Consider the following 26,912-nt stretch of genomic DNA (forward strand, 5'->3'; position numbering starts at 1 on the left):
TATATCTTCTGTCTCTTATCGTTCGTACTGCAACACCCGAAACCACAATCCACCGGCCGCCACTGCCCAAGATGGTGTATGACATGTGCATTTGTTTGGTACAGTACATGGTAGAGGTAGAGTACATATTTGTCAGCTACATCCGCCATCTTGAAAATATAAAAGATCCGTAACTTCCTTAATATTGATGCTAGAAGAAAAATAAAGAGAGTGATTCTTAATCTTCGTAAAGATCTCGACAACTTTTGTCTCGACCATTTTTTTGATATGCCATCTCGTTTTAAACTGTGCTGTGGTCTGGGGGCTAAGCATTCAGCTAGCCGAAGACTAGTTATGTACATTTAGCTTATTGTTGTTGCAATTAATTACATTGCATTTTAAAATAATTTTCAGATGTTAAATGCTTATACTGAAATCTTATCGATTATATAAATGAAAGTATAGGGTCATTATAAAAAAAATCTTTCGGCGTTTCAGTATTGCATTGTAAGCACAATAGGAAATCTGTAAGATCTAGAAATTTTTAAAGTTTTAGTTTTCTTTCGTTGTAGGTGAGGACTAGTAGTTCTTGATTTTGTCACTAGGAGAAGGAATTTTCGTGATAAAAGGAAACAACAGGGATAAGGATTTTGCGTACTAAAATTTCTTGTAAGTCACTCATTATCCATTGTTAAAACCATACTCCGAGTTCCTTTTACTCCGACCTCACTCACTCTCGCCCCCGCATTGGCAGTTGGCCCACGCCCTCGTTCGTCCTGGCCCTCGCAAAGGGAGTTATCCATCGCCCTCTCGCACCATCGTCCCTTGCAGTGGTAATTGACCCTCATCCTCTTCACTCTCGCACTCGCGAAGGGAGTTGTCCATCGCCCTCGTGCTGGAACTTTGTCCTCGTCCTCGCCCTCACAGTGGCAGTTGGCCCTCGCCCTCGCGAAGAGAGTTGTCTATCTCCTCGAGTGATTGTGGGCAAGGGAATTTGAGAGTGAGGATGCCCTCGAGAGGGTCACGAACAAGAAGAAACTATATGCTGACTAGGACATTAGCTTCGTCAATACTACACAATTCAGAAATTGTCCGCGGCCGAAACGAACACCGGAAAAAGTAGCGAGGCGGCGAATTATGTAAATACTGAGGGAGGATAAAAATTTGCCATTACTTAATTATGAGTCAAAGGTTGTGATTAGGTAATCGTGTGATGGAAAAAAGTGGGGACAACTACCTCCATATTCCCCTAATAGCCACCTCTGGTTAGCCTGTAATAGGAATAATTTTACAATATGATTCATATAACAAAGAGACGTGTCTACTTCATGTACTAAGCCATAGCATGTATTCGTTAAGGATAGGTTTCCAATACAACTTTTGCTGAGTATATATACACGCATATCCAAACCCTCCATTTTAAACTACAAAGGAGTATGTTCAAGATGAATAGAAGAACAAACAATGAAAAAAAAACATGTTACAGGAGAAAAAATCCTTCTAATGTAAGTCCTTGCCAGTAGGAATTATTCCAAGAATAGAAGAAACATACCTATGATGTACTGCCATACTAATACGTTGTATAGGGGGGCGCGTTGGCTCAGTGGTAGAGCGTTCACCTCCGGTGCTTGGGGTTCCTGGTTCGATCCCAGCTCGCGCCGTATGGACTTTGTGGTGGACAAACACCGTCCTCGTGGGTTTTCTCGGGGTTCTCCCGCTTCCTCCCACTTTCTTCATTCCACCATTTCACTAATTTCTCATTATCACCGTCTCCTTTAGCCTAACCGGCATAACCGTGGGACGTTAAACTTAAAGATTTCATTTCATTTTTAATACGTTGTATTAGAAAGGAAATAGTTCATGTATCGAATGATTTCTATGGTATTCGTTGACCTATTATTTCTTTGATGAAATTAAGCCCTTCTTTCCTCCATGCTCCACTAGTTGCGATGGTCATAAGTAGGCCTACAAACAAAAAAAAATATCGAATAAATTATCATAATATGTGTTTATCATTATGTGTTATCTTATAAATTATAAATTATCATTATTAGTTTTCTTTTTTTCATCTCTCTTCGTGAGCTGAATTAACAGCTAAAAGTAATAAGCACGGGCCTCTCTGGCAAGGGGGGACGAGGGGGACGTATCCCCCAATATTTTGAACTACAAAATATTCAATATTTTATTCTAATTTAATTTATTTACTAACGACAGAATAACCTATAAATAATATTTATTTGGAATATAATATTCAGGTTCAGAAACGATTATAACAGAGTTCTTGATATACCTCAGGGGGTCCGTGAAGGTAAGCAGAAAGGTAAAAAATGGAATCGAACATAATAAACAGGTTGGGCTAGTTAGTACCATTTAAATTACTTTCTTTGATGTTCCCCGCAAATTTTACATGCCAGAGACGTCGGTGGTGATAAGTACTGTAGTGTAAAGTCCCGTATTAGTGTTTTATCTCTTTTCCATTCAACCAAAGTCATTCCATTAAGTCAAGGACGGTGGCTCAGTGATTATTCATGGTGCTTGCGTGCGTTTCCTGGTTCGATTCTCGACCAAATAGGTTTGTGGTGGACAACATCGTGTCCGTGAGTTATCTCAAGGTACTTCAGTTTCCTCCAACATCTCATTCCATCAATTCTTTCATCATCGTTCACTTGTTTTAATCATCCATCTTCTTTACCCTAAAAAAGCATAATCGTAGAATAGAGGTTTCATTTCATTTTTTACCCACAGCTAATCTTTTTAACCTGTTAACTGGGGAGTTTCCGAATGAGAAAGTTGCACCTGAATGGGGAATAAATTTGTTTTCTAAAAAGAAGCATATTATGATATGAAATGAAATCTTTGAGTTTCACGTTCCACGCCATGCCCAATGCAATACGTATTAATTCGTCATTCCCAATACGAATTTTATTATGACGAAAATAGTCGTCAGACTGCAAATACAAGCTAAATTCTCATGACGAGTTAAATCGGTATTGGCACTTAAGAGGTTGAAAGAATCGGACACCAGCCACTATTGATGAGTTAGTGCAATGGTTCCCAACCTTTCTGACTGACGATACACCTTACCAGGGGCGCCCGAAAAACTTTTTTTTTTAGGCGGCCCATCTCCATGGTTGCTATATTACGTCTAGTATTTCTGCTATTTAACATACGTGGTTTGCTATATTACGTATACATTTTCATGAGCCAGAGGGGGGCCCGGGTTCCACCCTGCCCTCCCCTTCGGGCGCCCATGCACCTTACTGAACACCTACAACATCGCAACACACTTGTTTGCCTTCTTATTTATAATAATGTAAATTTAAAAAGTTTCTATGAAATAGTGAATGTATGTAGCAGCTACTGAACACTATTGCTGCCACTGGAAGAGTTGATTGGTACACTCTTGTCTCAAAATTAATTTTAACTAATTATTTAATGATTCACTATGTCTAAAATCAAATATTTCGTGACACACGGGGTTGGGAATAATACATTAAGGTTGTCCTTCCTCAGGTAGCCTGTGAAACTATAATTTCCACCCTACTACAACGAACATTTTTTACTCTTACTTCTAAACAAAATGAAAGCACCGATACAACACACCGATTTCTGTTTGTCCAAAAATCACATGGAACGAAGGGATAATAATAATTACTTTTAAAACGTATTACATTCATTTATTATCTTTTCTTGCCATGTAGTTGCCATCGAGAACTTCATAAAATCTAGATGCTAATATTAAATATTACGCGAAAAAAATCAATATGATTCAAAGTCTCGAAGAGTTTTAGAATCTACTTTCAAAGTAAGTAAACAATTTATTATATCCATTAAAATCATTCCAAAAGTGACACAAATAAAGACAGTAAATTATTTTCCCATCTCTTGGCAATATTCTCATTGTTTTTCATGTTGATTTGCATTAGCAAATATAGTATAACATAGGCTTGATTATCGCCTAGGTTGAGTAACTTCTCTGCTATCTTACATTAGAGAACAGGCCGGTAGCCAGTCCAAAAATGTAGGGGAGGGCAGTATAAGTTAGGGGACCCGATCCAACCATATTATAGTTCATTTGGAAGCCTATTAAGGGGGGTCGGCCCCCCTAGACCTCCCCGTAGATACGGGCCTGTTAGAGAATAAGATTAAAGATGCTAAAAGTTCTCCATGTGAGCGTTTCTGCATTTATGGCTATAATACGGTGCTCATATGCTTTTCTCTTCTCCAGTGGCCATACCGCATAGAAATACTGTATAGTTTTTGCAATACTTTTCCAAATACACACCTAGCTCGAAAGATTTTCTATTCATCCCAGTCACTACCTGTTTTGCAGGGTACTCGTATTAAAGAGTTTGGTTTGAAAACCAAAGCAAATTTAAATATTTACCCTATCTGTTCTATCGTGTGTTCGGCTATTCGGAGACTAAGAATTTGAAGAACTACTGAATGGATCACCATCAATTTTGGCCTTGATGTAGATTGTGAAAAGTTAGGTTTCGAATACGGATGCTATTCAAGCCGGAAGTTACGGAAAACAGTGACTTCCTGTTTGAACGTTTTCCCACATATATTTTAAAGCAAAAACGGTTATAAATAATTTTAAAGGAAGAAGCTGTTTTCTGTATTAAATTAAGCATTCCAAAATATATTCTATCTTTACTCTAATATCCCTACAAAAGCTAAAAGTAATATAAATCTACTACTACTTCCAGTTTCTATATTAGTTGAAAAATATCATGCCTTACAAACCAATTTCCTTCACACATCATTGGTGGTTGTTAAATTTATAATATTCTAAAAGTAGGGACACGAGTCTAAAAGTTTTATCAATATAAAGTATTTACTTTACATTATATTCTGGGTGCAGTTAAAGAATTATATTCTAGAGCGTTGAGTCTATTTATTCGACGCAGTTACAATAATATTGTGGTATTTTCTGACTTGTTTTGGTAGAGCGAACGGTACAGTTTCCTCATCTTGTTTGTTACAAAATATATCAAAAGTTTATACATCTATGTTGCAGTGTCCTACAAAGCAATGTTAATAAGATTCTGTTGAACGTCTATTTAATATTTGTTGTGGGGTCAAGAAGTGAGTGTCTGGGAGACTGTCTAGCCCACAGTAGCCGGACAAGATGAAGTGGGTCTCTGGCTCACAGTAGCTGGAGAAGGTAAAAGGATATTTCTAACACAAAGGAGCTGGAGAGGGTTGGGAAGATTCTCTAGTTCATAGCAGCCGAAGAAGGTAGGTGAGAATGGCCAGTCAGAACGAAGACTGATACGGAGAGGCCGTTGTCATCGTCAGTTGTGGGTTCACTAGCCTCGCAGGAGCTGGAACAGTGTCCAGCAATTTTCCTGTTTTACCCAGTAGATATATTGTTTTTTAAAAATTGTTCTTGTACTAAAGTTCGGCGTATTCTTGTTTCTGTAATACATAATATTCTGGCTGAGTGAGGAGAAGGCAGCATTGATATCTTAAAGAACCGTGTTCTTCGTTGTATGTAAAATCTGGGCTGATATTCATAATGGCCTAAGCAAGCTGTTTTTTCAGAAACTCATACGTATTTATTAACATTAAAATACACAGTATATGTTGTATTTAACCATTTTCTAGGAAAAGTTACATTCTATCAGCAGAAAATAAATAATATCATGCTTCAACCATTCTCTATGCTAACATTCACATATCTCGCTAAATATAATAACTCTAAATGAGTACTGACTTATACAACTACGTATGTTTTCCAGCTCTCCATGTTACCTGCCTATCAATCTATTTAAATGTATATATGGAACTTTGAGGCATGTATGGACGGTAAACTTTGAAAATCATCTTTATTTTCCTAATCAAAAAACAACTTTTCTTGCTTTGAAATTTCAATATTAGTTTTAGTTTGTTCAATAAACGCACAAAACAATGGAAAGTGAAAGTAATATTGGAATGAAAAGAATACATGTTTCAGTTAACAATGGAAGATTATGCCAGACAAGTGAACCCTTTGTGGAGTTGCGGAAAGGAATCAATCTTTTGTTAAAATATTCAATGGCATTTATTCTTAAACGCAAGTCAATTGCTGTAGTAGTAGTGATGACGTAGTCCTGATGGTCGTGAATTATTTGAAGGTTGTTGGCATATCTTTATATTTTTTCTGTTAGATTATTTGAAACAACAAGCGTATCGCATCTTTTGCCAACGATGGAATGTCGTCCCGAAAGAAATTGGAGTTTGGGTTGCGACTTAGGAAACGTTACTGGTTATTCCTTATAATCAGAGAGATACAAACTTTTAGACAATTACAGTGGCAGCGAATGAAGTTGCGTTTGAATGAAGGAGGAGATTGGAAGAGGAATCAGACAAGAATATGGCATACCAATTATTCAGCTTTACTGAAGGAAGCATTAATAGGAATTGAGGATTTCAAGATTGGAGGGCAGATCATTAACAAGATCAGGTATGTGGATAATACGTTTATTATAGCTTGAACCGAAGAAGGATTACAGGAGATGATAGACAAAATAGTTGAAACCGGGAAACTATATGGAATGGAAATCACCACGGAAAAATCGAAAGTCATGAGAATACCCCGTGGAAACGCGCCCTTACGAGTCAGAGTAGAACAAAGAGAAGTTGAAGAGGTCGAGAAGTTCAAGTATCTTGGAAGCATTTTGAGGAGAGACGACGCTTACTGTACCAAAGAGATATGGTAAAAATTGTCATAGCCAAAGAGGTATTCAAGGAAAAAAGATCACTCCTAACTAGCAGGCTTAATATCGGACTAAGGAAGAAGTTGCTCAAGTGCTAAATATTAGAGCATTGAACTGTATGGTTCAGAGACTTGGAAGTTAGAGAAGAAATATTTGGAGAGCTTCGAAACGTGGTGTTGGAGGAAGATGGAAAAGATAAAATGGACGGAGAGAGTAACAAACGAAGATGTTTTGAAACGGATAGGGGAGAAGAGGACCCTTCTAGCCAGCATCTTTCGTAGTAAGGCCAATTGGATTGGACACCTCTCGCGAAGAAATTGTCTTCTTCATACCACTATAGAAGAACGGATGGGAGGATCGATGATTTGAGAAACAGGGAAAAGTAGGAGGTAAAAGAGGAAGCTGGAGATCGAGAAATATGGAAGAAAAATTTCATCTCCAAACCCAAAATTAAATAACAAAACTCATTATTATCAGGACTTGCCAAAAAGCAGAATACTTAATAATAATCCCAATGGCCGGTGTAAAGGCATGTAGCACCATTTTTCAACTTACTGATTACCAAGTGTCATCAACGACAATGGTATGCCTGTACGGCTGTATGCCTGATTCGTTACAATGGTACAAAAGTTTTTCTAAAGGTCCGCTTCCATGGTGTTAGTGAGGAGCTCATACGAACATAATTTGATAAATCAACAGCAAAATAGAGCATTCATTCGCAATTCGTGGCTCAAATGTATTTCTTGATATATTTTCTTGCAGGTCACTGTGTAGGATGTATTAGTCTGAATTCGAGAAGACAAATTAGTCGCAATTGTGTGTTCTTCAAGGTACATTTTTATACAACTTTATTTAAAAATGCTGTCTAACTACACTGTATTACACTACAATGCTGTCTACACTGTTTACACTGTATTCTAACTGCCTGGGTACTTCAACCTACTTGCTGAACGGGTAGAGGTTTTATGATGTTAGATGCGTGTCTTTACTTCATCCGTATGTTATGGTGGTAAGATGAATTTCCCACCAGATATAAAATGAATTATTTAATTTGCACCAAACTTAATGGGTGATCTAGAGACGAAGCTTACATATATAAATGCATCAAGGCACGTATGATGAAAGTATATCCATGAAAATAAAATAAAACTAGTCTAAATATTTCGCATTTGTACCGATTATCTAGGAATGGGGTAACAGAAAGTATAGTTTTTGTGTCAAAATCTGGTCCAAATCCAATATTATGGAGTATATGCAACAAAAATATGAGTTGGTGAAGATTACATATTTCTCGGTATGTAGTACTAAGCATTGTTGCAGCCGAGGAAAGTTGATTGGTACACTTTGTCTCAAAATTGATTTTCAACTAATTTTTAAATGATTCACTATATTTAAAATCAAATATTTTGTGACACATAGAGTGGCCAGAAGACTATGATTAAAGAGCCGGACACATTGATTTAGAAAGCCCGACTTTATGAATTTGTACACCTTTCCTCCATATATGACAATTGCGTTTAGGCATCTTTTCTCATACAAGCTGGGAAAGCTACATTTACATGTTAAAATTCTTACTTCATTGGTGTTTCTCTGCTCCTCGAGCGGATTTCGATAGACGCGTGTTCTGCAAGAATTCTTTAAATTTGTCACTGCACTTCCATTCTCACTTTTTTTCTTCAAAGTTGAAACAAACTTGAAGTTCGTACTTAACTGCGGAACAGGAACGTATACAGGAATTTATTTCGGGAGGGGTCCAAAGCTTTTCGGAGGTTCCAAACACCATTTCAGTCTAAATAATATTAAAAATTGTAAAATTGACCCTAAAGTTAGACTAAATTTACAACAAAGTCCGGATTTGGGAGGGGTCCGGACCTCCAGGACCCACTCCCTGCGTACGTCCCTGCTGTGGAGATATTCAGTCAGCTGTGCTCTTTTGTTCTAGCAGCATTCATTAATGAAAATATCCGTTCGCAGTAACCGTAACTACTTTGGATGGAAAGAATATATGAACGAATTTTCTTCAAATTCTAAAAACCTTTTCCGTTTGATGTTTTCGCATGTTTGAAAAGTTTAAAATACCTTTCTTCTAAGACATACTTTTATTTTGTGATATTAAAAACTGAAGTATTTTCTTAATCCCTCGGGGAAACCAAACAATAAACTTGTAAAAGTGAAATATTTTAAATAAAGTATCGAAAAACATCCTGGTAAAAATAGTGAAAGTTACAAACAAACATTATAAATACGGAAGACTTTCACAAAGGAAAATAAGCCATTTCATAAACAATAGTATTTTCTGAAATCCAAAATAGAAAATGAAAGTATGGAAAATAAATATATATACACTCTAGAAATCTTACAAAAATCATCACATCGCAATCACAACTCAACCACAACGCATTCGCACAACATCGTTTACAGTGGTCTTCTACAATCTTAGTGTTAGTGGTGTGCAGGCTCAGCTGTCAATTGACTGTGCCTGATCATGGACTTCAGCCAAGTGTAAGTACGCAACCATGAACTCTGTCCGTTATTATAATAAAATATGCATATGGCAGTCTTAATATAAGAACGAGAATATGTAACCACGTGTAAATCAAAATATTATTTATTGTCTTCTCCATACCCTCATTTACTTCAAATGTTATTCATTTCTCTCTTATCATTTTGGTGACGGTCATATATTATGTACGCAAATGCAAAAAATCTTTAAGTTTTACGTCCCACGGTTATGCCGGTTAGGCTAAAGGAGACGGTGATGATGAGAGATGAGTGAAATGGTGGAATGAAGAAAGTGGGAGGAAACGGGAGAACCCCGAGAAAACCTACGAGCACGGTGTTTGTCCACCACAAAGTTCACTTGGCGGGGGCTGGGATCAAACCCGGGACCCCAAGCACCAGAGGTGAACACTCTACCACTGAGCCACCGCGCCCCCTTTTACGCAAATGGCAAATAATTTTTTTTTTGTTTTTTTTTTTACGTCTTACTTCAACAGTTGTACAGTTCTTGAACATATTTGAGGTTGCTACTTCTTGAAACACCTTGAATTCTTCGTAAAGTTCATCCATGTCCATGGATTTAATATTACACATCTCAACAGAACTAACAAAATATTCAGAACAGTCGGGATTTCCAAGCGAAAGCATTCAGAACCTCTTATGTAAACTTGTTTCACTGAGAACATACCGCTCGCTAATGTACTGACGAGTCCATTTATAAAAATAAAAAAATAAAAACTCAGATTGCCACCTCGTTTTATCACAAGGTTTTATCTTAGAATGAACATATCCAAAGAATTTGTCTATTATTCTATCTGTAAGCTTTTTTTTTTTTTTTTAATCTAAATTTTTCAACATTGAATAAAGTGAAACAGTACAAGTATTACTTTCGACAGTTTCGATGACAGAAGAAAATAATTTGAGCGCATGACTTAAGAAAAAGCAATAAATTTCAGCTATTTCACCTTTGTTACCTTCGTCTCCCAAAAACTGCAATAACCTAGTTGAACATTGTTCTTCTTCAAGTGACGGAAAGCAACTAACTACTCGAAACCTGCCACGATTTCGTTAGCCGATCTACTGCAGAAAGTAAAGACAACCAGCGTGTGACTATATGACGTAAAATTTTTTGGTACTCGACATCCACAAAGTCACATATATCTTTTAACTGTTTAACTCTTACAGCATGAATACTAAAATAAGCATACACTTTCAGCACTTTCACAACAACCGTTTTCACATCAACGTTGAGTTTTGACGTTGCAAAACGAACAGTTTTATGCAAAATGTGAGCGTAACAATTAGGTGCCACTATGTTTGGATTTAATTCGAACTCCATAGTTTACACTATACTAATGCCACATTGACTTGATCCCTAGTCTTCCGTTGCAAGCGCTGCTATCGGCTGAAGGAATTCCACTCGCTTTCTCTCGCTTAGCAACAGCTGAACCCTTATTGGCTCAACGCGTGGGTGTGTGAGGGTGTGAGCTTTAGTTCGCATTTTTGCCACGGCTCAAGACATTTTGGCAGCACAATAGCATTATCATCCTTGTGCGCAGACACATTCTCAAGATTTAAGCCCGAACCAGTTACTCTGTGTATAATGTTGCAATTGCGGCAGACGTGTCATGCGAAACTTAATAAAATTCTAGCATACAATATCGGATTCCTTTTTTTAAAATGAAAATATCGCAAAATCAATTATCCGTGGTTTGAAGCGTCTGTGCTGATAGAGAAATGAATGTCCTTCTCTTTCAAACAATCCATATGCACTGATACTGGAAGAGGTGCTAATACATTATCACAAAGAAACTTGCTTTTACTTTTACGCGTGTAACATCATTAACAATTTCCGAATCGCTGAAAAGAAGACAGTTGAATTTAACAGTACAATCAATGCTTTTATAAGAGTGATGATCTTTCACAGAATGATAAATCAAAGTCAATTCCGATGCAATCACATTACCAGTATGAAGAGACGACGAACTACTAAAGAAAAAAGATTGTAAATTTGAACTTGAAGCCACATCTTTTGCATTGGCTTTATATTTATTTGTTTCCATGTGCTTGCTAATGTCACCTTTCTCGCTATTCGACACATCTATATCACTTCTTCAATACGTACTAAATGCGTAATTCAAACATTTTGTACTTTTTTTTTCACGAAGTGAAATTCTTCCGCCCACGCACTAATAAGTACTGATTTTCGCTTCGGTATATTCTTAATAAAAACACGAAGAATCCAAGTAAAAATACAACGTACCACTTAACAATACAAAGGCAGAACTTCGTCTCACTTTCTGAAGATCTTTCGCTGTCAACTTCGACGCGGTCCAAGGTGCATTGACCCGATCACACATCTTTTCTAAAATAATTGAAGGCTTATATTACAGACGGATATTTATAATTAATATGGCCTGGCCAGGGTTGCCAATCTAATAATTTTCTTACCAAACTTTGGAACCCTAAACTTTTTCTTACTTTACAACTTACAAAAACGTACTGATAAAATTTTGCAAATTCTAAAATGTCTGGGACTGGAGCCTTCGAGCCATCACCATAATGAAAAGTTAAACATTTATAATGAGACAACTGAAAAGCAGGACAAATGAGCGTCCGGCTCGACTATTAAGCTGGACACAGGACAAGATCTCCAAAAGCAGGACATCTGACCACCCTAGCAACCAGGGCCGGATTTAGCATTTTGGCGCCCCTAGGCCCAATATTTTTTCCGCCCCCTTGTCTGGTTAAAGTTACTTTCCTAAAAACCTTTATTAAAAAATTATATCAGGCCTATATGCTAATTGCTTAAACACCACTCCACGATGCAATTTTGTCATTACAAGTTTTTTGAAGAATTTACTTGGTTCTGGGCTTAACAAAATACCGTTAATGTATTAACAAAAGATTGGTGAATAACTTTGGTTTTGTTCAATTTAGCCATTTGGGCAAATAAATATCAATGTTGGGCAATCAATGTTGTAACGAAGTGGATGCATAATGTTGAAAAATAGTTTAACTTTACCAACAGTTCCAATGAACTTCAAAATCAGAATGCTTTATTAGCCTGATTTTTTAAAAATCAATTCAAAAAATATGTTAAGTTATGGCTATTTATTTTTATTTCTAGATATTTTTTAATGTTTTTTTTTCTCTCGTCCGTGCGCCCCCTGGGAGCTTGCGCCCATAGGCCCGGGCCTATTGGGAAATCCGGCCCTGCTAGCAACACACCGGTTGGGAATCATGACTTAATGCATTGCACTATTATCAAATTTAATGAATGTCATACCTAGAGGTACATAATAAAATAGGATTGTCTTCATTCAGGCGGCCTTAGACCCTTACCACCCTACTTCAATGAATACTCCTTAGTTATAAACAAAATTAAAGCACCGGTACAACACACCGATTCGTGCTTTTGAAAAAAGTAGCCAATATGTAACCAGGACGTAACCAATAAGAGTTTGCTAAGTGTTGCTCCTCATTGGTTTCTTATAATTTCTTTCTTCAGAGTTGCCAGTGAGATATTAAGCTAAATGAGAGTGAGATGCTAAAACATTAAATATTAAGCGAATAAATTAGTTTCCAAGGTCTCAAAGGGTATTAGGTTATAATTTTAAAAGAAGTAAATGATTTGTTATATCAAACAAAATAAGTACAAACGCCCTACAAATAAATTAAATGCGATTCTGCTGCCACCTGTTGGCAATATTCTCATTCCTTTTCATTATGATTTTCATTAGGCCTGCTTATCGTCTAGGTTCAGTAGGTCCTCTACATAGCCGTAGTTACAGGGGATGAGCAGGGCCTTGTACCCAGGTGCTGATAACGATAGCGCGCTGAATGAGCAACAAAAAAGAAAAAGTGTTGGTAAAGAGTAAATGGCGTGGCATCCCATGAAAGTATTGGCGTCCTATTAAATGAATATTGTTGTGTGTTTGTAAAGAAATAAACTTAAAAAATTTTCTTGCTCACTCCGCTCGCAACCCAAACGTTTCAATAAGATTCATAGAGTGCGAATTACCGGGGAGATGAGGGGGATTTTCCCTTTCAGTCACATTTTCTTTCCCCCAAAGAAATCAACTGAAGTATCCCCACCAGCAAGGACGCCGATTTCTCTGTAAATTTGGGGGTGCACTCAGACACAAAAGGTATATATATGAGGATGTTAAGACAAATTGCATTCAAATTATGAAAAATATTGTATATTCATAAATACACTAGGGGGCCCACATGAGTTTTGGGGGGGGGGCCGGGCCCTCGACCCAGGTTGGGCGCCATTGGCCACCAGGGATGTTTGCTTTGTCCCCAAACTATGCTGAGTATGATGCCAAATTTCACTGACTTTTGCGATTTCTTGTAAGTTTAATCTTCTAGCTGTATTTCGAAATAAGCGATGTAAACAATTCAGTTTTGATCATTTCTAATTTCCCTACTACCGGTATTTTAGCCGATGACTACAATTGTTACTTGCAACCGTATCGTCGTATACTTCAGTTCGTCGTCGTTAGTGAATTTGAATGTACTAATTGAATGTAAAATGACATCACCACCTTTTACAGTTTACGGAAATGAACTTTTGAAACTGTACTCAAAATCTGAATCATACATTCTCTCGTGGCTATATGTTAACGTACATGCTGAGAATGCGTTCGTAGTAAGCAGACACGTTAGTAAAGGTGAGTAAGCGCATAACTGAAGATTAGTTTCAATATGACTGGTTCTTCCATGCAGTGTTGAATTCAGACTTTTGTATATACAAAGGAAGAGGGGCGTAAAAATTTAAGGGGTAAATTTTAAAAAAACTGCCAGATTTGGTCTGGCAAGGCGATTCTAACACAATTTTTTCCAAAGAATTTCCTTAGCCCCACCAGGCGAATTCCGGAATTTATAAAAAGTACAAAACGCAGAAACCTTTCTTTATAAGCTAGTGTGCAAAACCCTCACATTACACCTCCATGTGAGAAACACTTTCTTTTTCGAGTTTCTGCCTTCTTCCCTTGCTCCCAACAATGCAAGGAGATTTCTAAAACAGCACGTCTCGGAACCTACGCAATACATATGTGAAGAATGAGTCAGGAGGATAAAGTCTAATTTGAACCAAGGTTTTCGGGGCTATTTTGTTTACCAAATCCTTATTATAGTGATTCACTTCCCAATCTCCAAATCCTTACTATAGTGCTTAACTTTTTACATCAACATTTCATGCCAATCCTAGCTCTAATTTCTCTTTTCGTTCTATATTTACGAAAAGACCAACATATTGCAATTTTCCCCTCACTAACGTTGTAAAGCGTTTGTCTGCGTCTGTATCTAATTTCCAAGTTTTTATTTAACTTCAATTTCATATAAGAATGCCGTCTCTTAATTAGAACAATTAGGTTGAGCAAACGAAGAAGCTAATTTGCTTTTAAAAGAACAAAAATTTTCACTTTTAAGACTTTTTATCTCTGGAAAAAATGTACAGAAGAAAGCAAATATTTCAATGCATGTGTTCTAGGAGGGCACATATATATTCTAGGGAGTCTCAGCCCCCTTGAACATGCCTGAATTCAACACTGTTCCCGTGTCATTATCCGTGTCTTTATAAGCACTTCAACTGGATCGGGCTGTTTAAAGTTAACCGTTCATATTTCTATTTTTCTTTTCGCTGTACAGTTTGCTGTCCACGCCAATAATGCTGTCTGGAAAACTTCAATATAATATTTATACTTCATTTGATAACGTAGCACATAGTGAATCAACTCAGCTGTAACCTAACAGTAAAATAATTAAGTGTTGAGTTCCTGAGCTCCGTCACAAAATCGATATTTGAAAAAAAAACAATTGTGGAGAGCGCAGGATTAGCAAGGATTAGAAGCGTAAGTTCGAAATTTGAATTGAGAGTTTTCAAATATTTGGCCCTCGATTTGACTTTGATGCCAGAAATTGGGACCAGCAACAATCTATTTCTCGTATGATAGGCTAATACGTCGAGGTTTAAGTCGCGAGGTCGCTACCTCGATGTCTAGGTCACGATGGATGAAGGACATACATAGCATGGAGGTCGCACCCTCGCTACTAAATTCTCAGTTTAAGGAGAAACATTGCTGTGACGCATGTCAAATTATTCCGTCAATGAATAAAAATTACTGCGAAACCAAATTTTGAAATTGAAAGGACCAAACAGTTTATAAATAGGGATGGAGGCGAGGCGAGATATGAGAAATGCCGAAGTCTCGTCTCTTGTTTCGCAAAAATATTCGAGTCTCATCTCTATCAATATTCTACATAAAAGAATATTGCTTGTCAAATTTATAATATTCTGAAACTAAAGACACTAGTCCAAAAGTTCGATCAATATAAAGTATTGACATTACGTTATATTCTGGGCGCGGTTAAAGAAGTATATTCTAGAACATTGAGTCTATTAGTTCGACGCATCTACAATATTGTAATATTTTCTGTCTGGGTTTGGTAGAGTAAACGGTACACGGGTTTTAGTTTTCCTTACCACACAATGAAATAGAAAATTGTTGACAGTGTTCTAGTAGCTATCCATTAATAGACAGGATACGGTAAGTAGGGCGTTCGCACCATGCTCCTCACTTTAGGGAAAAAGAGTTTGCCCCTTTAAGAAAAGCAAATATTAAATTTACTATTTCTAATTCATACCTATTTCAGCCTCGGTCAACCGAGTTTTGTGGTAGACAAATATCGTGAGTGTGTGCGCAGCGTCGCAACTAAGCTAATTGTCGCCCGGGGCACCAACTCGCCTTAGCGCCACCCCTTGACCAACCAAACCAAAACGTTCCCCAACTACACCTGATATTTGGTATCGGACAGTAATTCTCCTACTCCGTTTTTTTTTTTTCAAGTGGTAAACCTTGGTTTCAAAATTGCAGTACATAATTTAATTTTTAATACAAGATAAACCACCAAACTGATTAGTATTTGATTGCCGAATAATCTGAGAGTAGCATGCTTGACATATTCTTATAGTCTTATCATAATAACTGCAAATCACAATGTTTTTGGAGTTATATCGGAACGTCCATAAGTGTAGAATGAATCAACAATCGTTGCTTTAGAATAGAATATTCAACTATGACAAATAGTCAAGCTGTTGTCTCCAGTATTATACTCAGACATTTTGTAAAACTATTAAATCGACCTAAGTTAAACGAAAACACAAAAAAATGGAACTAACATTTAACTTTAGTTCTCTTTTGGCTACAAAGGCTTTTACAAGGTCCTCAAAAGATAGCTTTGAAGCTAACTTACGCTCTATGGATATCATCCTAAGGTTGGTGAGTAGTTGTTGTCTTGTTAAGTTTCTGACGTAATTTTTTATTATCTTTAGTTTGCTAAAACTTTTTCCCTTGCCTTATAGTAAAAGTAAACATTTGCCCAATTTTGCGCTCCCTCCAATCCGGCGTCCGGGGCACGAGTCCCGTTTGTTCCCCTTAGTCACGTCACTGTGTGTGCGACTTTCTTTTGGCGGAGGGAAAGTTTCTCTTAGGGCTCTCAACTGACTGATATTTTACCGGCTGACCGGTATTGCTATCAGACGATTACAATACAATTATTCTTAATCTGTTTTGGGAAATATATGAATGTACCAGTAATTTTATTTTTCACAGTTGGCAACCTCAGTACCCCCTAAATGAGTTAATTACTTGTGTATTTATTAAACTTTTTATTTCTTACAGCAAAGTAAAGAAAGTTTGTATTAGAGTATCTCGAAGAAAAATATTACAACAGTGACACTTTGTAATGCGCTGATTTATCTGTGAATGTTTGTAAGTTCATAAGAGTATTTAATTATTAAAGTTGATAAAGTCTATTAACTTCAATTGTCTATAGTTTGAAGTAATACTTTATGCAATTAGTATTAAATATTTTCTATATTTGAAGGCGTGAAGATTGCAGGTAAGATTCAAAACAAGTATGGCCCTTTTGAACGTGGCGCACTGTAGACAATATACAAATATTTCTTCAAAACTGTGCGAATCTAAAATTCAAACAAATGGTTAGAACTTTTCATTTTAATTAAAGGTTCTAACTCCTGGATGTCCTTTGTATGCTCATCCATCACAACTGCAAGAAAAGATATGAGATAAGACTAGATCCCTGATGAAGTTCCAAATTAACTGTGATCTCTTTTGCTATTCCTCATGTATTCTTCACTCCTGTCCGACATTTATCATTTATATCTTGAATTGACCAGTTGTATATGCTTGGAACAGACCTTTTTCTTCCACTAAAGCAGATCCCGTTGCCACCAAAGTAGATCCCGTTGCACTTTATTGTACATTTACTCTAAGTCGGTGAAGACAATATGGAGATTCTTCTGGTATTCTCTGTACTTTTTCATTAGATTTTTAGGTACAAATATTCATTGTCGATCACTGTCGTCAAAGTAAATTAATTTTTCTGTTATTTCGTTTCTTCCTTTAATCTTACTTCTATAATTCCTTAGAAGAACTTCATTGTATGAATCATGAGTTTTATCCTCCTATAGTTGCTACATTCTTGCATATTTCCATTTTTTAAACACTAGTACAACGTAGTTACTTCTCCATTCATTTAGCATTTTTCCAGGTTCCAATATCCTATTAGAAAGTACAGTAAACAACTTCACTCCTTCCTTACCTAAACGCTTCCAGAGAGATATTATCCAATCTTGGGGCTTTACCACTTTTCTTCTTTTTCCATTGCATTTTTTCCTATACCATAGTCGCAGTCTTTGGTTCATCTTTATAAGTTTCCCTCGGGGTTTTCTTCATTGAAGAGTTTCTGAAAGACTCCTTCCATTGTTTATCTTTTCTTCCTTGTCAAAACTTCGTTATTTTCATCCTTAATGCTGCTCACATGTCGCCTACCTTCCAAACCTTGTAAATAGTTTTTTCTCCCTCCTTCAATTTCAGTTTGTTATACAACACTCATTATAAGCCTTGCCTTTCACTACGCTACTTTCTTGATGTTTCTTTTAGCTTGTGTGTAATCCTTCAATCTAGATGATTTCCTGTGTTCTGCCACTTTTGTATTGTACTCTTTCTCTTTCACGGCTGCTTGGATCTCTTCATTTCACCACCAGATTTTTCTAAAATCAATGAGGCCTCTTCCTTTTGTTTTCCCCAAAGCTTTTCTTGCTGCTTTTCTGAGTGATATTGATACTCTTGCCCACTCCTACTCTTCTTTCATTTGCAGTACCTGTGATGGGATTCCTTTCGAATCAATTTCAGCATTTGTCAATCCAGTTTCCACTACTTTGTTCATATAAATTTTGTCCTCTCCTTCTTTCTTCTTCCTACTGAAGGACAACACGTGCTAAATGCGACCATGAGCGTCTACAGGTTGCAGTTTCCTTCATGTAGATATCAGCTACTATGAGGCGGTGTTGTTCCGTAAGACTCTCATCTGGAATTACTTTGCAGCCCTTTGCGTCTCATAGATTTTCTCTCCTCCAGAAAATGTAGTCAGTCTGAGATCTGAAAGTGCCACTCTTATATATAATAAGGTGTTTTTCTTGTGTTACAGAATGTATTCAGGAAAGAGAGATCGTAGGCCTCTGTCATTTATAGTATGTTTTTACCTCCCTCATTTCTGTTTCCCCGTCCATATCCTCTACGTATTCTCTCATGTCCTGATCCTTACCGTCCTACATGCCCATTTATATCTTCTGGTAATATAGACTTCCCATATGTCGAACAGTTGTGCTATGTACTAGAAAGCTTCATCCCAAATTATTATTTAGTCACTTCATCACATTCCACTTGTGGGGAATAGGCTGTGGTTATATTTAGAGTTTGTTTTTCTCTAGTTCGAGCTTGACTCTTATGATTCTTTCATTTATTCTCTTCATGACTACTGCTTTCTCCCTCAAACTCTTATCCAAGACAATTCCAATGCTATTCCTTCTGTTGTTATTCCTGTGTATAAAGTTAGTATCTATTTAATATTTCCTTTGATTTTGAACTCTTCCAATTAGTCTCCTAAATGCATGCTATGCTTTCTCTTCTCCTTGCTAGCGTAAGCACTGTGTATTATGATCCCGACACTCCACGTTCCTATTCTGATCTGTTGTTTCTGGGCTCGCTTTTTTAACTCGTTCGACCTATTGTTAATGGGTAGACTTCGCTCATTTCACACGGCCTTAAGGCGATCGTTTCCGCGCTTCGCTTCAGAGGTATGCTCTAGCGTTTCTCTCACACGCTATCCTTTTTCAATTTATATTTGTTTTGACAGATGTTTTACAACCGGCCGTCAAACTCCAACCTGGAGGGACCAGGATTTACTCCCTTAGTCGTAATTGTTCGCGACTGCTTCTTCGTCCGGACAATCCTGCTTATTTTGCAGCTAAGCGACATATCTCAGTGCTGTTTCTACTAAACTGCAACCTGTGGACGCAGCTGGTCGCAGTCGGTACATGCGATGTCCTCCAGTAACCTTTTATACCCTTGTCACTTTAGCGTTTTGAACAAAGACGCTTGTGCACATATGCAACGTAATAAATATACAGATCCTTATCACTGTAATGGAAATACCTGTAAAGGTGTAACTTACCTCAATAATATGGCGTTGGACCACTTTTTGCCCACAGAACAGGTTTGATCTGACATGGAATAGATTCACAAAGGTTGTGAATGGAAACAAGTGGGATACTACACAATTTTGCCCGCAATATATTGCTCAAGTCAGCGAGGGAGGATGGAAGCGGAAAAGTGAGTTGGATTCGTGTTTCCAAAACGGAGCACAGAGTTTCAATTATCTTCAGGTATAAAATACACTTTGCTAAAGACAGTGAAGATTATCACGTAATTACGAGTATCGGGAATTTTGCAGTAAGAAAAGCTAGACATTTCTTTGCTACTGTACAAGTTGTATAGAAGCTAAGGAGTATTGTAGATTTGGAATGGAATAAGGATAGCCATAACTAATGTTCGTAATGGATTGACTTCATTAAGGAACTCTGCAGAGATAATAATTCTCAGTAACCTAACGTGTCTCAGTAACTTACTTGAACTACTTATTACTTAATTTTACTTGCTTTACTCGTTTACTTCACTTTTTTCCAATCACCTAGAACGACAGGAACACGCACACTGAAACATCGAGAACAGTTAAAATCACAAAGGCTCTTCCACTGCGAATCGAACCCGGGACCTCGTACACCAAAGGCGCACGTGCTAGCCACTAGACCAGCGGGGAGGGCACACCACTGAGCCACCGCGACCCCACATTAAATTCAGATCCAATCAAACAACCATATTCACTACACGATGGTATACTCTTCTAATTTGATGTGACCCTTTTACGTTTCATATGTGGAACTTTTAAAATACCATATTGAATAATCTGTAACGCACTTACTGTATATAACTACATGTCTATTTCAAATGTAGAAGAAAAAGCCTTTTAAAAATCAAAGCAGGACCACGGTTCTTACAGGCATGTTCAATAGATTGACATCCCGAGAAGGAAGAAAGAAGTTAGAAAAAAAAAATACGAGAGAGATAGTTTTATGTATGATGTGGAGAGGACTGACAGACAACCTGTCACAAAATGTGTGCGATGGCTGCCTGCCGTTTCAGCATGCCAAATCGTAGAAAGTTGCAAGTGAAAGAAAGAAAGAAAAAAAAACGCCGACAAATGATATGAGAGAGAATTCAAACATCAAAATGAACGAAAATCCCTTTTACCATACACACTTTTGAAAATTTTATATATATATAACCAGGAGTTGGGCACTATAATGAGGATGCCCAATTCCCTGGAGACCCTTCTTTCAACGAACTAGCAAACTGCATACTTCACATTCAATCACATATACTTTTTCCTTTTCTTTTCTTCTTTTTTTCTTTTTCTTTTCTTTTTTTGTATTTAATGGTTGGTCATTCAGTGACGTAACCGAAAGTTCAAGTTATGATTGCTAGACGAGAGTTCTAACAATTGGGAATTCTACTTTTGTAGTTAATAACACAAAACTTTTTTTTATTTTCAAGAGCTTCAGGATTTGATTCTCTGTAGAAGAGTTTTCCAATCTCGTGAACACTGGTAACTAATTAAAAGATTTTGTATTGCGATACGGATCACAAAAATAAAAGTTGTTAAGTAGCGTCCTTTTACCATATATATTGTACTTTAAAACTTATTAATTTGTTCTGTTGGATTTAGATTTGATTTCCTGGAATAATTGAGGGATACTCTTTCCGCACTATTTCTTAAAAAAATAGGAGTTCTGTTTTAAAATTTGGTCTCATTAAAAATGCTGCATTTTATCATTTTTGCTTTTGCGTATCTTCGGAGAATGTATGCTCAGAGAAGTATGACAATCAACTGGTGTGAACACAAGATCTAAATTTCTTCTGTAACTTCCAGTACTGCTTCAAGTAGCTGTACATCATTAAAAAAAAAAAAAAAAAAAAGTAGTTTGACAGAATTAAAGTACTCATAAATCTGATTGCTAGAAATGAAAGAAACAGAGAGAGAATCAAAGAAAATAGGCAAGTTAAATCAAACTTTAAAATGAGCTTTGTCGTGACTAAGCGGTTAACGTACGCGTTTTTGGCGTCGGAGACCCGGGTTCGATTCCCGGCAGGAGCTCATGTGGTTCGGATTCCACATTAATCAACAGGTCCCGTCTCATATAGCCTTACTGCTGAAAATAACATTAAATTCAAAATCAACTACACTCAAATTTTATAATGAAAGTAGAAATAACTCACTGTGAGCTATATTTGGTGTTCTTTCTGTATTTTTCATATAGAATTGGAAGTCTTTCCCAAAATTCGAACCTCTCATATGGAAAGCTTATAGTATAACACCCCACATCTGTTTTCGAATACGTGTTTACTTATTTAAAATGAAAAGTTCAGATACGAATAATCATATCATTAACCATAAGGGATGCCAAGATATTAAACGACATAATTATGTTGATCGCAACTTCCACCTCTTTTCTTCCCGTCTACCTCATATTCTTCCCATCTACCCTCTAATAAATGTCTACTTTCTGGCAGTGTCTATTAATGTGTTTTGTTTCCAATTTCTTTACCCGTTTTACAAATACACCAAAATTTCCAGATTTAAACCCTGTTGTTCTGGCTCATTCTGATCAATCGGGTTTTTGCATTGCTCTTTATGGATGAAAGCACTTTAAATTTTCCTTATGCTTGTTTCTTGATATTCCCCACTTCGCAGCCAAGTTTAGTCAACAAAGTAGAATTCGACTTTGCAAGGTCCACTTGTAAGAGCAATCCATCAATATAATATAATTATAACGACATCAAAGGAACCTGAAAAACAATGTAATTATATATGAGAGTCATTGCAACCGAGACATCTAATATCAATATCAGACATCGAAGGTTGGGAATGATTAAGGGTTTCACCACACGATAAAACCTATATTACAAATACGAGTTTCAGATACGTTGCATTCGAGTTTTAAAATAGGCCTATTTGCAAATATCGTACGAAGCGTGTTATAAAATCACTTGAATTGCCATAGCCAAAGAAGCACCGAATAAGAAAAGGTCACCCTTAACTAGCAACCTTTAATTTTATGCTAAGGGAGAAATTAGTCAAATATTATATATGGAGTGTTGGGCCCTATGGTTCAGAGACTTGAACATTACGGAAGTTAGAGAAGAAATATTTAGAGAGCTTCGAAATGTGATGTTGGACGAAGATGAAGATAAAATGGACAGAAAGAATAACAAACGAAGGTGTTCTAAAACGGATAGGAGAGAAGAGGACGCTTCTAGCCCCCATCCTTCGTAGAAAGGCCAATTGAGTTGGACACATCTTGGATATCTTCTTCTTACCGCCATAGAAGGAAATATGGAAAGAAAGCGAGGAATAGGAAGAAGGTGAACACAACAGAACGATGATTTGAAAAATATAAGAAAATATTGGGAGTTAAAAGAGGAAGCTGAAGATCGAGAAACATCTAAGAAAGAAATATCTCCAGGCCCAAACTGAAAATTAAGAAGAAACAAAACCCTCATTAGGATCTGCCAAAAGACGGAATAAGTAATAATATAATAATAAAACCAGTTGCCTTATGAGAAATTGATTGATCTCACAGAATATTTGACACAATAAAGGTGCTAATAATCAATAGCAGTGTCAAGCGCACATCACATAAGGGAGTTTGATTTGTAGATGTGATATTTGATATTGAATTATCAAATAATTAGTATTGAAACCGGAAATGGTTTAGATTTCTACCACTACCGGTTTTAGTAGAGTGATTAGTGTATGGTGGAGGAATATATTCTTGGAACGATTATAATTGATTGCAGGAAAAACATTTTAGCTATGTATTGCGGTTTTTACTCTACAACGATCAGCGTTAAAACCGGAGGTGGTTGGTTTCTGCCACTTCCGGTTTGAATAGAAGGCTAACCAGATAAGATGTCAATTCTTAAAACGTTTAATTGATTACAAAAGCAGCTTCTCATTATTACTTTTATAGTTTTTGCTCTCTGTAAATCAACATTGAAACAAGAAGTTGTACTGGATTCCTTTCACCCCCACTTTTAGCAGAGAGTTAAGGACAGATATGAAATGTTTAAAGGCTTACAGAAAATGTTAAAATCAAAAATAATTGATTCGCCTTCATTTTGAATACCACTGCCATCAACGAACTTAATTCCAAACTATAGGGGCACGATGGCTCAGTAGTGAGCCCTACCCGATAGTCTAGTGGCCAGCGCGTGCGCCTTTGGTGTACGTGGTACCGGATTCAATTCCCGGACTTTGGAATCTTAACTGTCCTCGATGTTTCTGTGTTTGAACCCCTGTTCTTAAAGGCTAAAGCTTACATGGAAGTAGAAAAGAGTAGTAATTAAGAAAATTAAAGTAGAGTGCTTACCTCTTGTGCATGGGGTCCCTGGTTCGATCCCCGGCTAAATAAGTTTGTAGTGGACAACATCGTGTCCGTGAGTTTTTTCGGTGTACTTGTGTTTTCTCCCACATTTTCATTTCACCAATTATTTCATCATCATTCACTTGCCTTAATCATCCGTCTCTCTTAGCCTGAAATCCGTAATCGTGGGACGTTAAACTGAAAGATTACATTTCACTTTTTTTTTTTGATTCCAAACATTTGACCTGTATTCTGGTCCGAATTGATAGCAATCCCTTAAGTAGTTCTTGAGGTTTCTTTTTGTCTTCCAAACGGATGAACAGATGGAGAGATATACTAAATGAGTTTTGATAGGCGAAACTGTTAAAATATATATATTAATTTCAAACTTCAACTAGATTCCAGTTCGATTCACATTTTTCACAAGAACTGTACCCGTAAAATATGCAGTATTGTTTTAGGTCATATGTTACTACTACAAAGTTATAAAAGCAAATAAAGTAACACCAGTACTCACCGTACGAGATCCCCATTTTCCATCTGCGACACGGTAAAGGTCGAAAGTGAAGCGAAGGTCTTCTGAAAACTTTTGCAGCAAATCTATACAAAACCCAGAGCAACAGGAGTAGACAGTAGCCGTACGTGGAGTGGCGGATAAGTCCAACCTGTTCACAGATAAAGAAAAGGGCAAAGAATATTTAAGTCTGAAGTTCTATCAGTAAATGTAACATCGATATATTTCCAGAATAAAAAATGCCAATAGGTAATAATATATTTTGTCAAATTATTTAATTAAATGGTAAGAGGTAAGATTGATGAATATAACCTTAAAATGCTATGCTTCAAAATAACTTGGTTTGTACGGTATAAAATTTAATTAACTATACATTGAATTTTAAGAAAGCACAAAGTACCAGCAGGCTACTTTCTCTCTCTTCTTATATTCATATTTAGTTATAATGTTCGTTCTTTATTCAATTAAGAATGATTTCGAGTATACCAAGAATGAATTGAATGTATTTCAAGGATGACTACGAGAGTATCAAGGATGAAGCGAATGTATTTCGAGGATGACTTCGAGCGTATCAAGGATGAAGTAAATATATTTCGAGGATGATTACGAGAGTATCAAGGATGAAGCGAATGTATTTCGAGGATGACTACGAGAGAATCAAGGATGAAGCGAATGTATTTCGAGGATGTCTACAAGAGTCTCAAGGATGAAGTAAATGTATTTCGAGGATGACTACGAGAGTATCAAGGATGAAGCGAATGTATTTCAAGGATGACTACAAGAGTATCAAGGATGAAGTAAATGTATTTCGAGGATGACTACGAGAGTATCAAGGATGAAGCGAATGTATTTCGAGGATGACTACGAGAGTATCAAGGATGAAGTAAATATATTTCGAGGATGACTACGAGAGTATCAAGGATGAAGCAAATGTATTTCGAGGATGACTACAAGAGTATCAAGGATGAAGTAAATGTATTTCGAGGATGACTTCGAGCGTATTAAGGATGAATTAAATGTATTTTGAGGATGACTACGAGAGTATCAAGGATGAAGCGAATGTATTTCAAGGATGACTACGAGAGTATCAAGGATGAAGCGAATGCATTTCGAGGATAACTACAAGAGTATCAAGGATGAAGCGAATGTATTTCGAGGATGACTTCGAGCGTATCAAGGATGAAGAGAATGTATTGTATGTCGACAATGAATAAAGGATGAAGGCTGGATATTCATCAACGGTCAAGCTCATACTAACGGAAATTTAGAAGAATTCTTGAATATTTTGAATAGTAAACTTTCTCGTTCAAACTTTTAAAATTTAATCATATTATGCAGTTGTTATGACGAAAACATTTATTTACGAAATATGAACACAATTATAATATTCGTTTTCGGAACACTTTTATAAAAAAAAATCAACCTCAAAACTAAAATATCCTTGTATTTTTAAATGAAAAATTATTTCAAAGCCATATTATAGTGAGCTGGTCAATAACAATCGCAAGTGCAAGAATTGGAAACCAGATAGCCCACAAAACCTGCAATCTCGTTTAAGTAATGAATCGCTATTTTCAACAAGGTCAGCTAATATCTTTTACCGCAGTAAAGTAGCCAGTTATTGAGCTGCGAGCAATAGTGACAGTAGGAACTTCTACTGGCGTGACTATTTACTATTAGGGGCTAGCGTGACTTACAGACCGAGACATTTTAAATATTATAAGGATGACATAACATGATATTTTATCTATTTTTAGGACTAGGTTAAAGTTGAAAAACCAGCATCTACAGCATTTAGCCATACTCAAAACGGAGATTTTGAGATCAGTTAACAGAGAGGCTGGGAACCAGTTCTCTACCTTAACGAAGATGTAGCCAATAGAATAGGTAGAGCTCAAAACTCAATAATCTGTGCATGTGGAATAGATAGCTAGGCTGTACATTTATAATGCACATGAAAATGATAGGTCTACCCAACAATTACATCTAGAGACTGTTCAGAAGAGAGGTACTAGACAACATGGGGTTGTGTGTGTGTAAGGATTACAAGGATTGCCTGTTACTTGCCAGGTTACAGCGTCACTTCATCTACTCCAGCACCCAGTACGATGACGTCATGAATCGTTTCTTAAACCACGATAGAGATCAATGTTCAGGTGTTCAAAATCAAGTCTCGATCTCGCGACATCAGAGTCGCTTCCTCCTGGACTCCGGGCTCCATATTCAGATCCACTTCCCTGACCATCATGCTCTCCATTAACGAATGGTGAGATCTCTACGCTTCCTCTGACCCTTGGACGGCTGGTTCGATGATGGGCTCTCTACCTCAGAAGTCAGTATCCTCATCTAGAACCACAAA

General features: G+C 36.9%; 1 protein-coding gene across 2 annotated transcripts in view; it reads right to left on the reverse strand.

Annotated features, from left to right (window-relative positions):
• The window catches only part of LOC145680415 (glutamate receptor ionotropic, NMDA 2B-like), an 868,333-nt gene that overhangs the window by 131,250 nt on the left and 710,171 nt on the right, over positions 1 to 26,912 (reverse strand). For both annotated transcript variants that reach the window (XM_081750925.1, XM_081750926.1), the window contains exon 9: positions 24,557 to 24,704. In XM_081750925.1, the coding sequence (XP_081607051.1) occupies positions 24,557 to 24,704 (148 nt within the window). The remainder of the gene's footprint in view (positions 1 to 24,556; positions 24,705 to 26,912) is intronic.

Source organism: Thermobia domestica, chromosome 3 (genome assembly GCF_964235325.1).
Source record: "Thermobia domestica chromosome 3, izTheDome1.hap1.1, whole genome shotgun sequence".
NCBI classification, from domain to species: Eukaryota; Metazoa; Arthropoda; class Insecta; order Zygentoma; family Lepismatidae; genus Thermobia; species Thermobia domestica.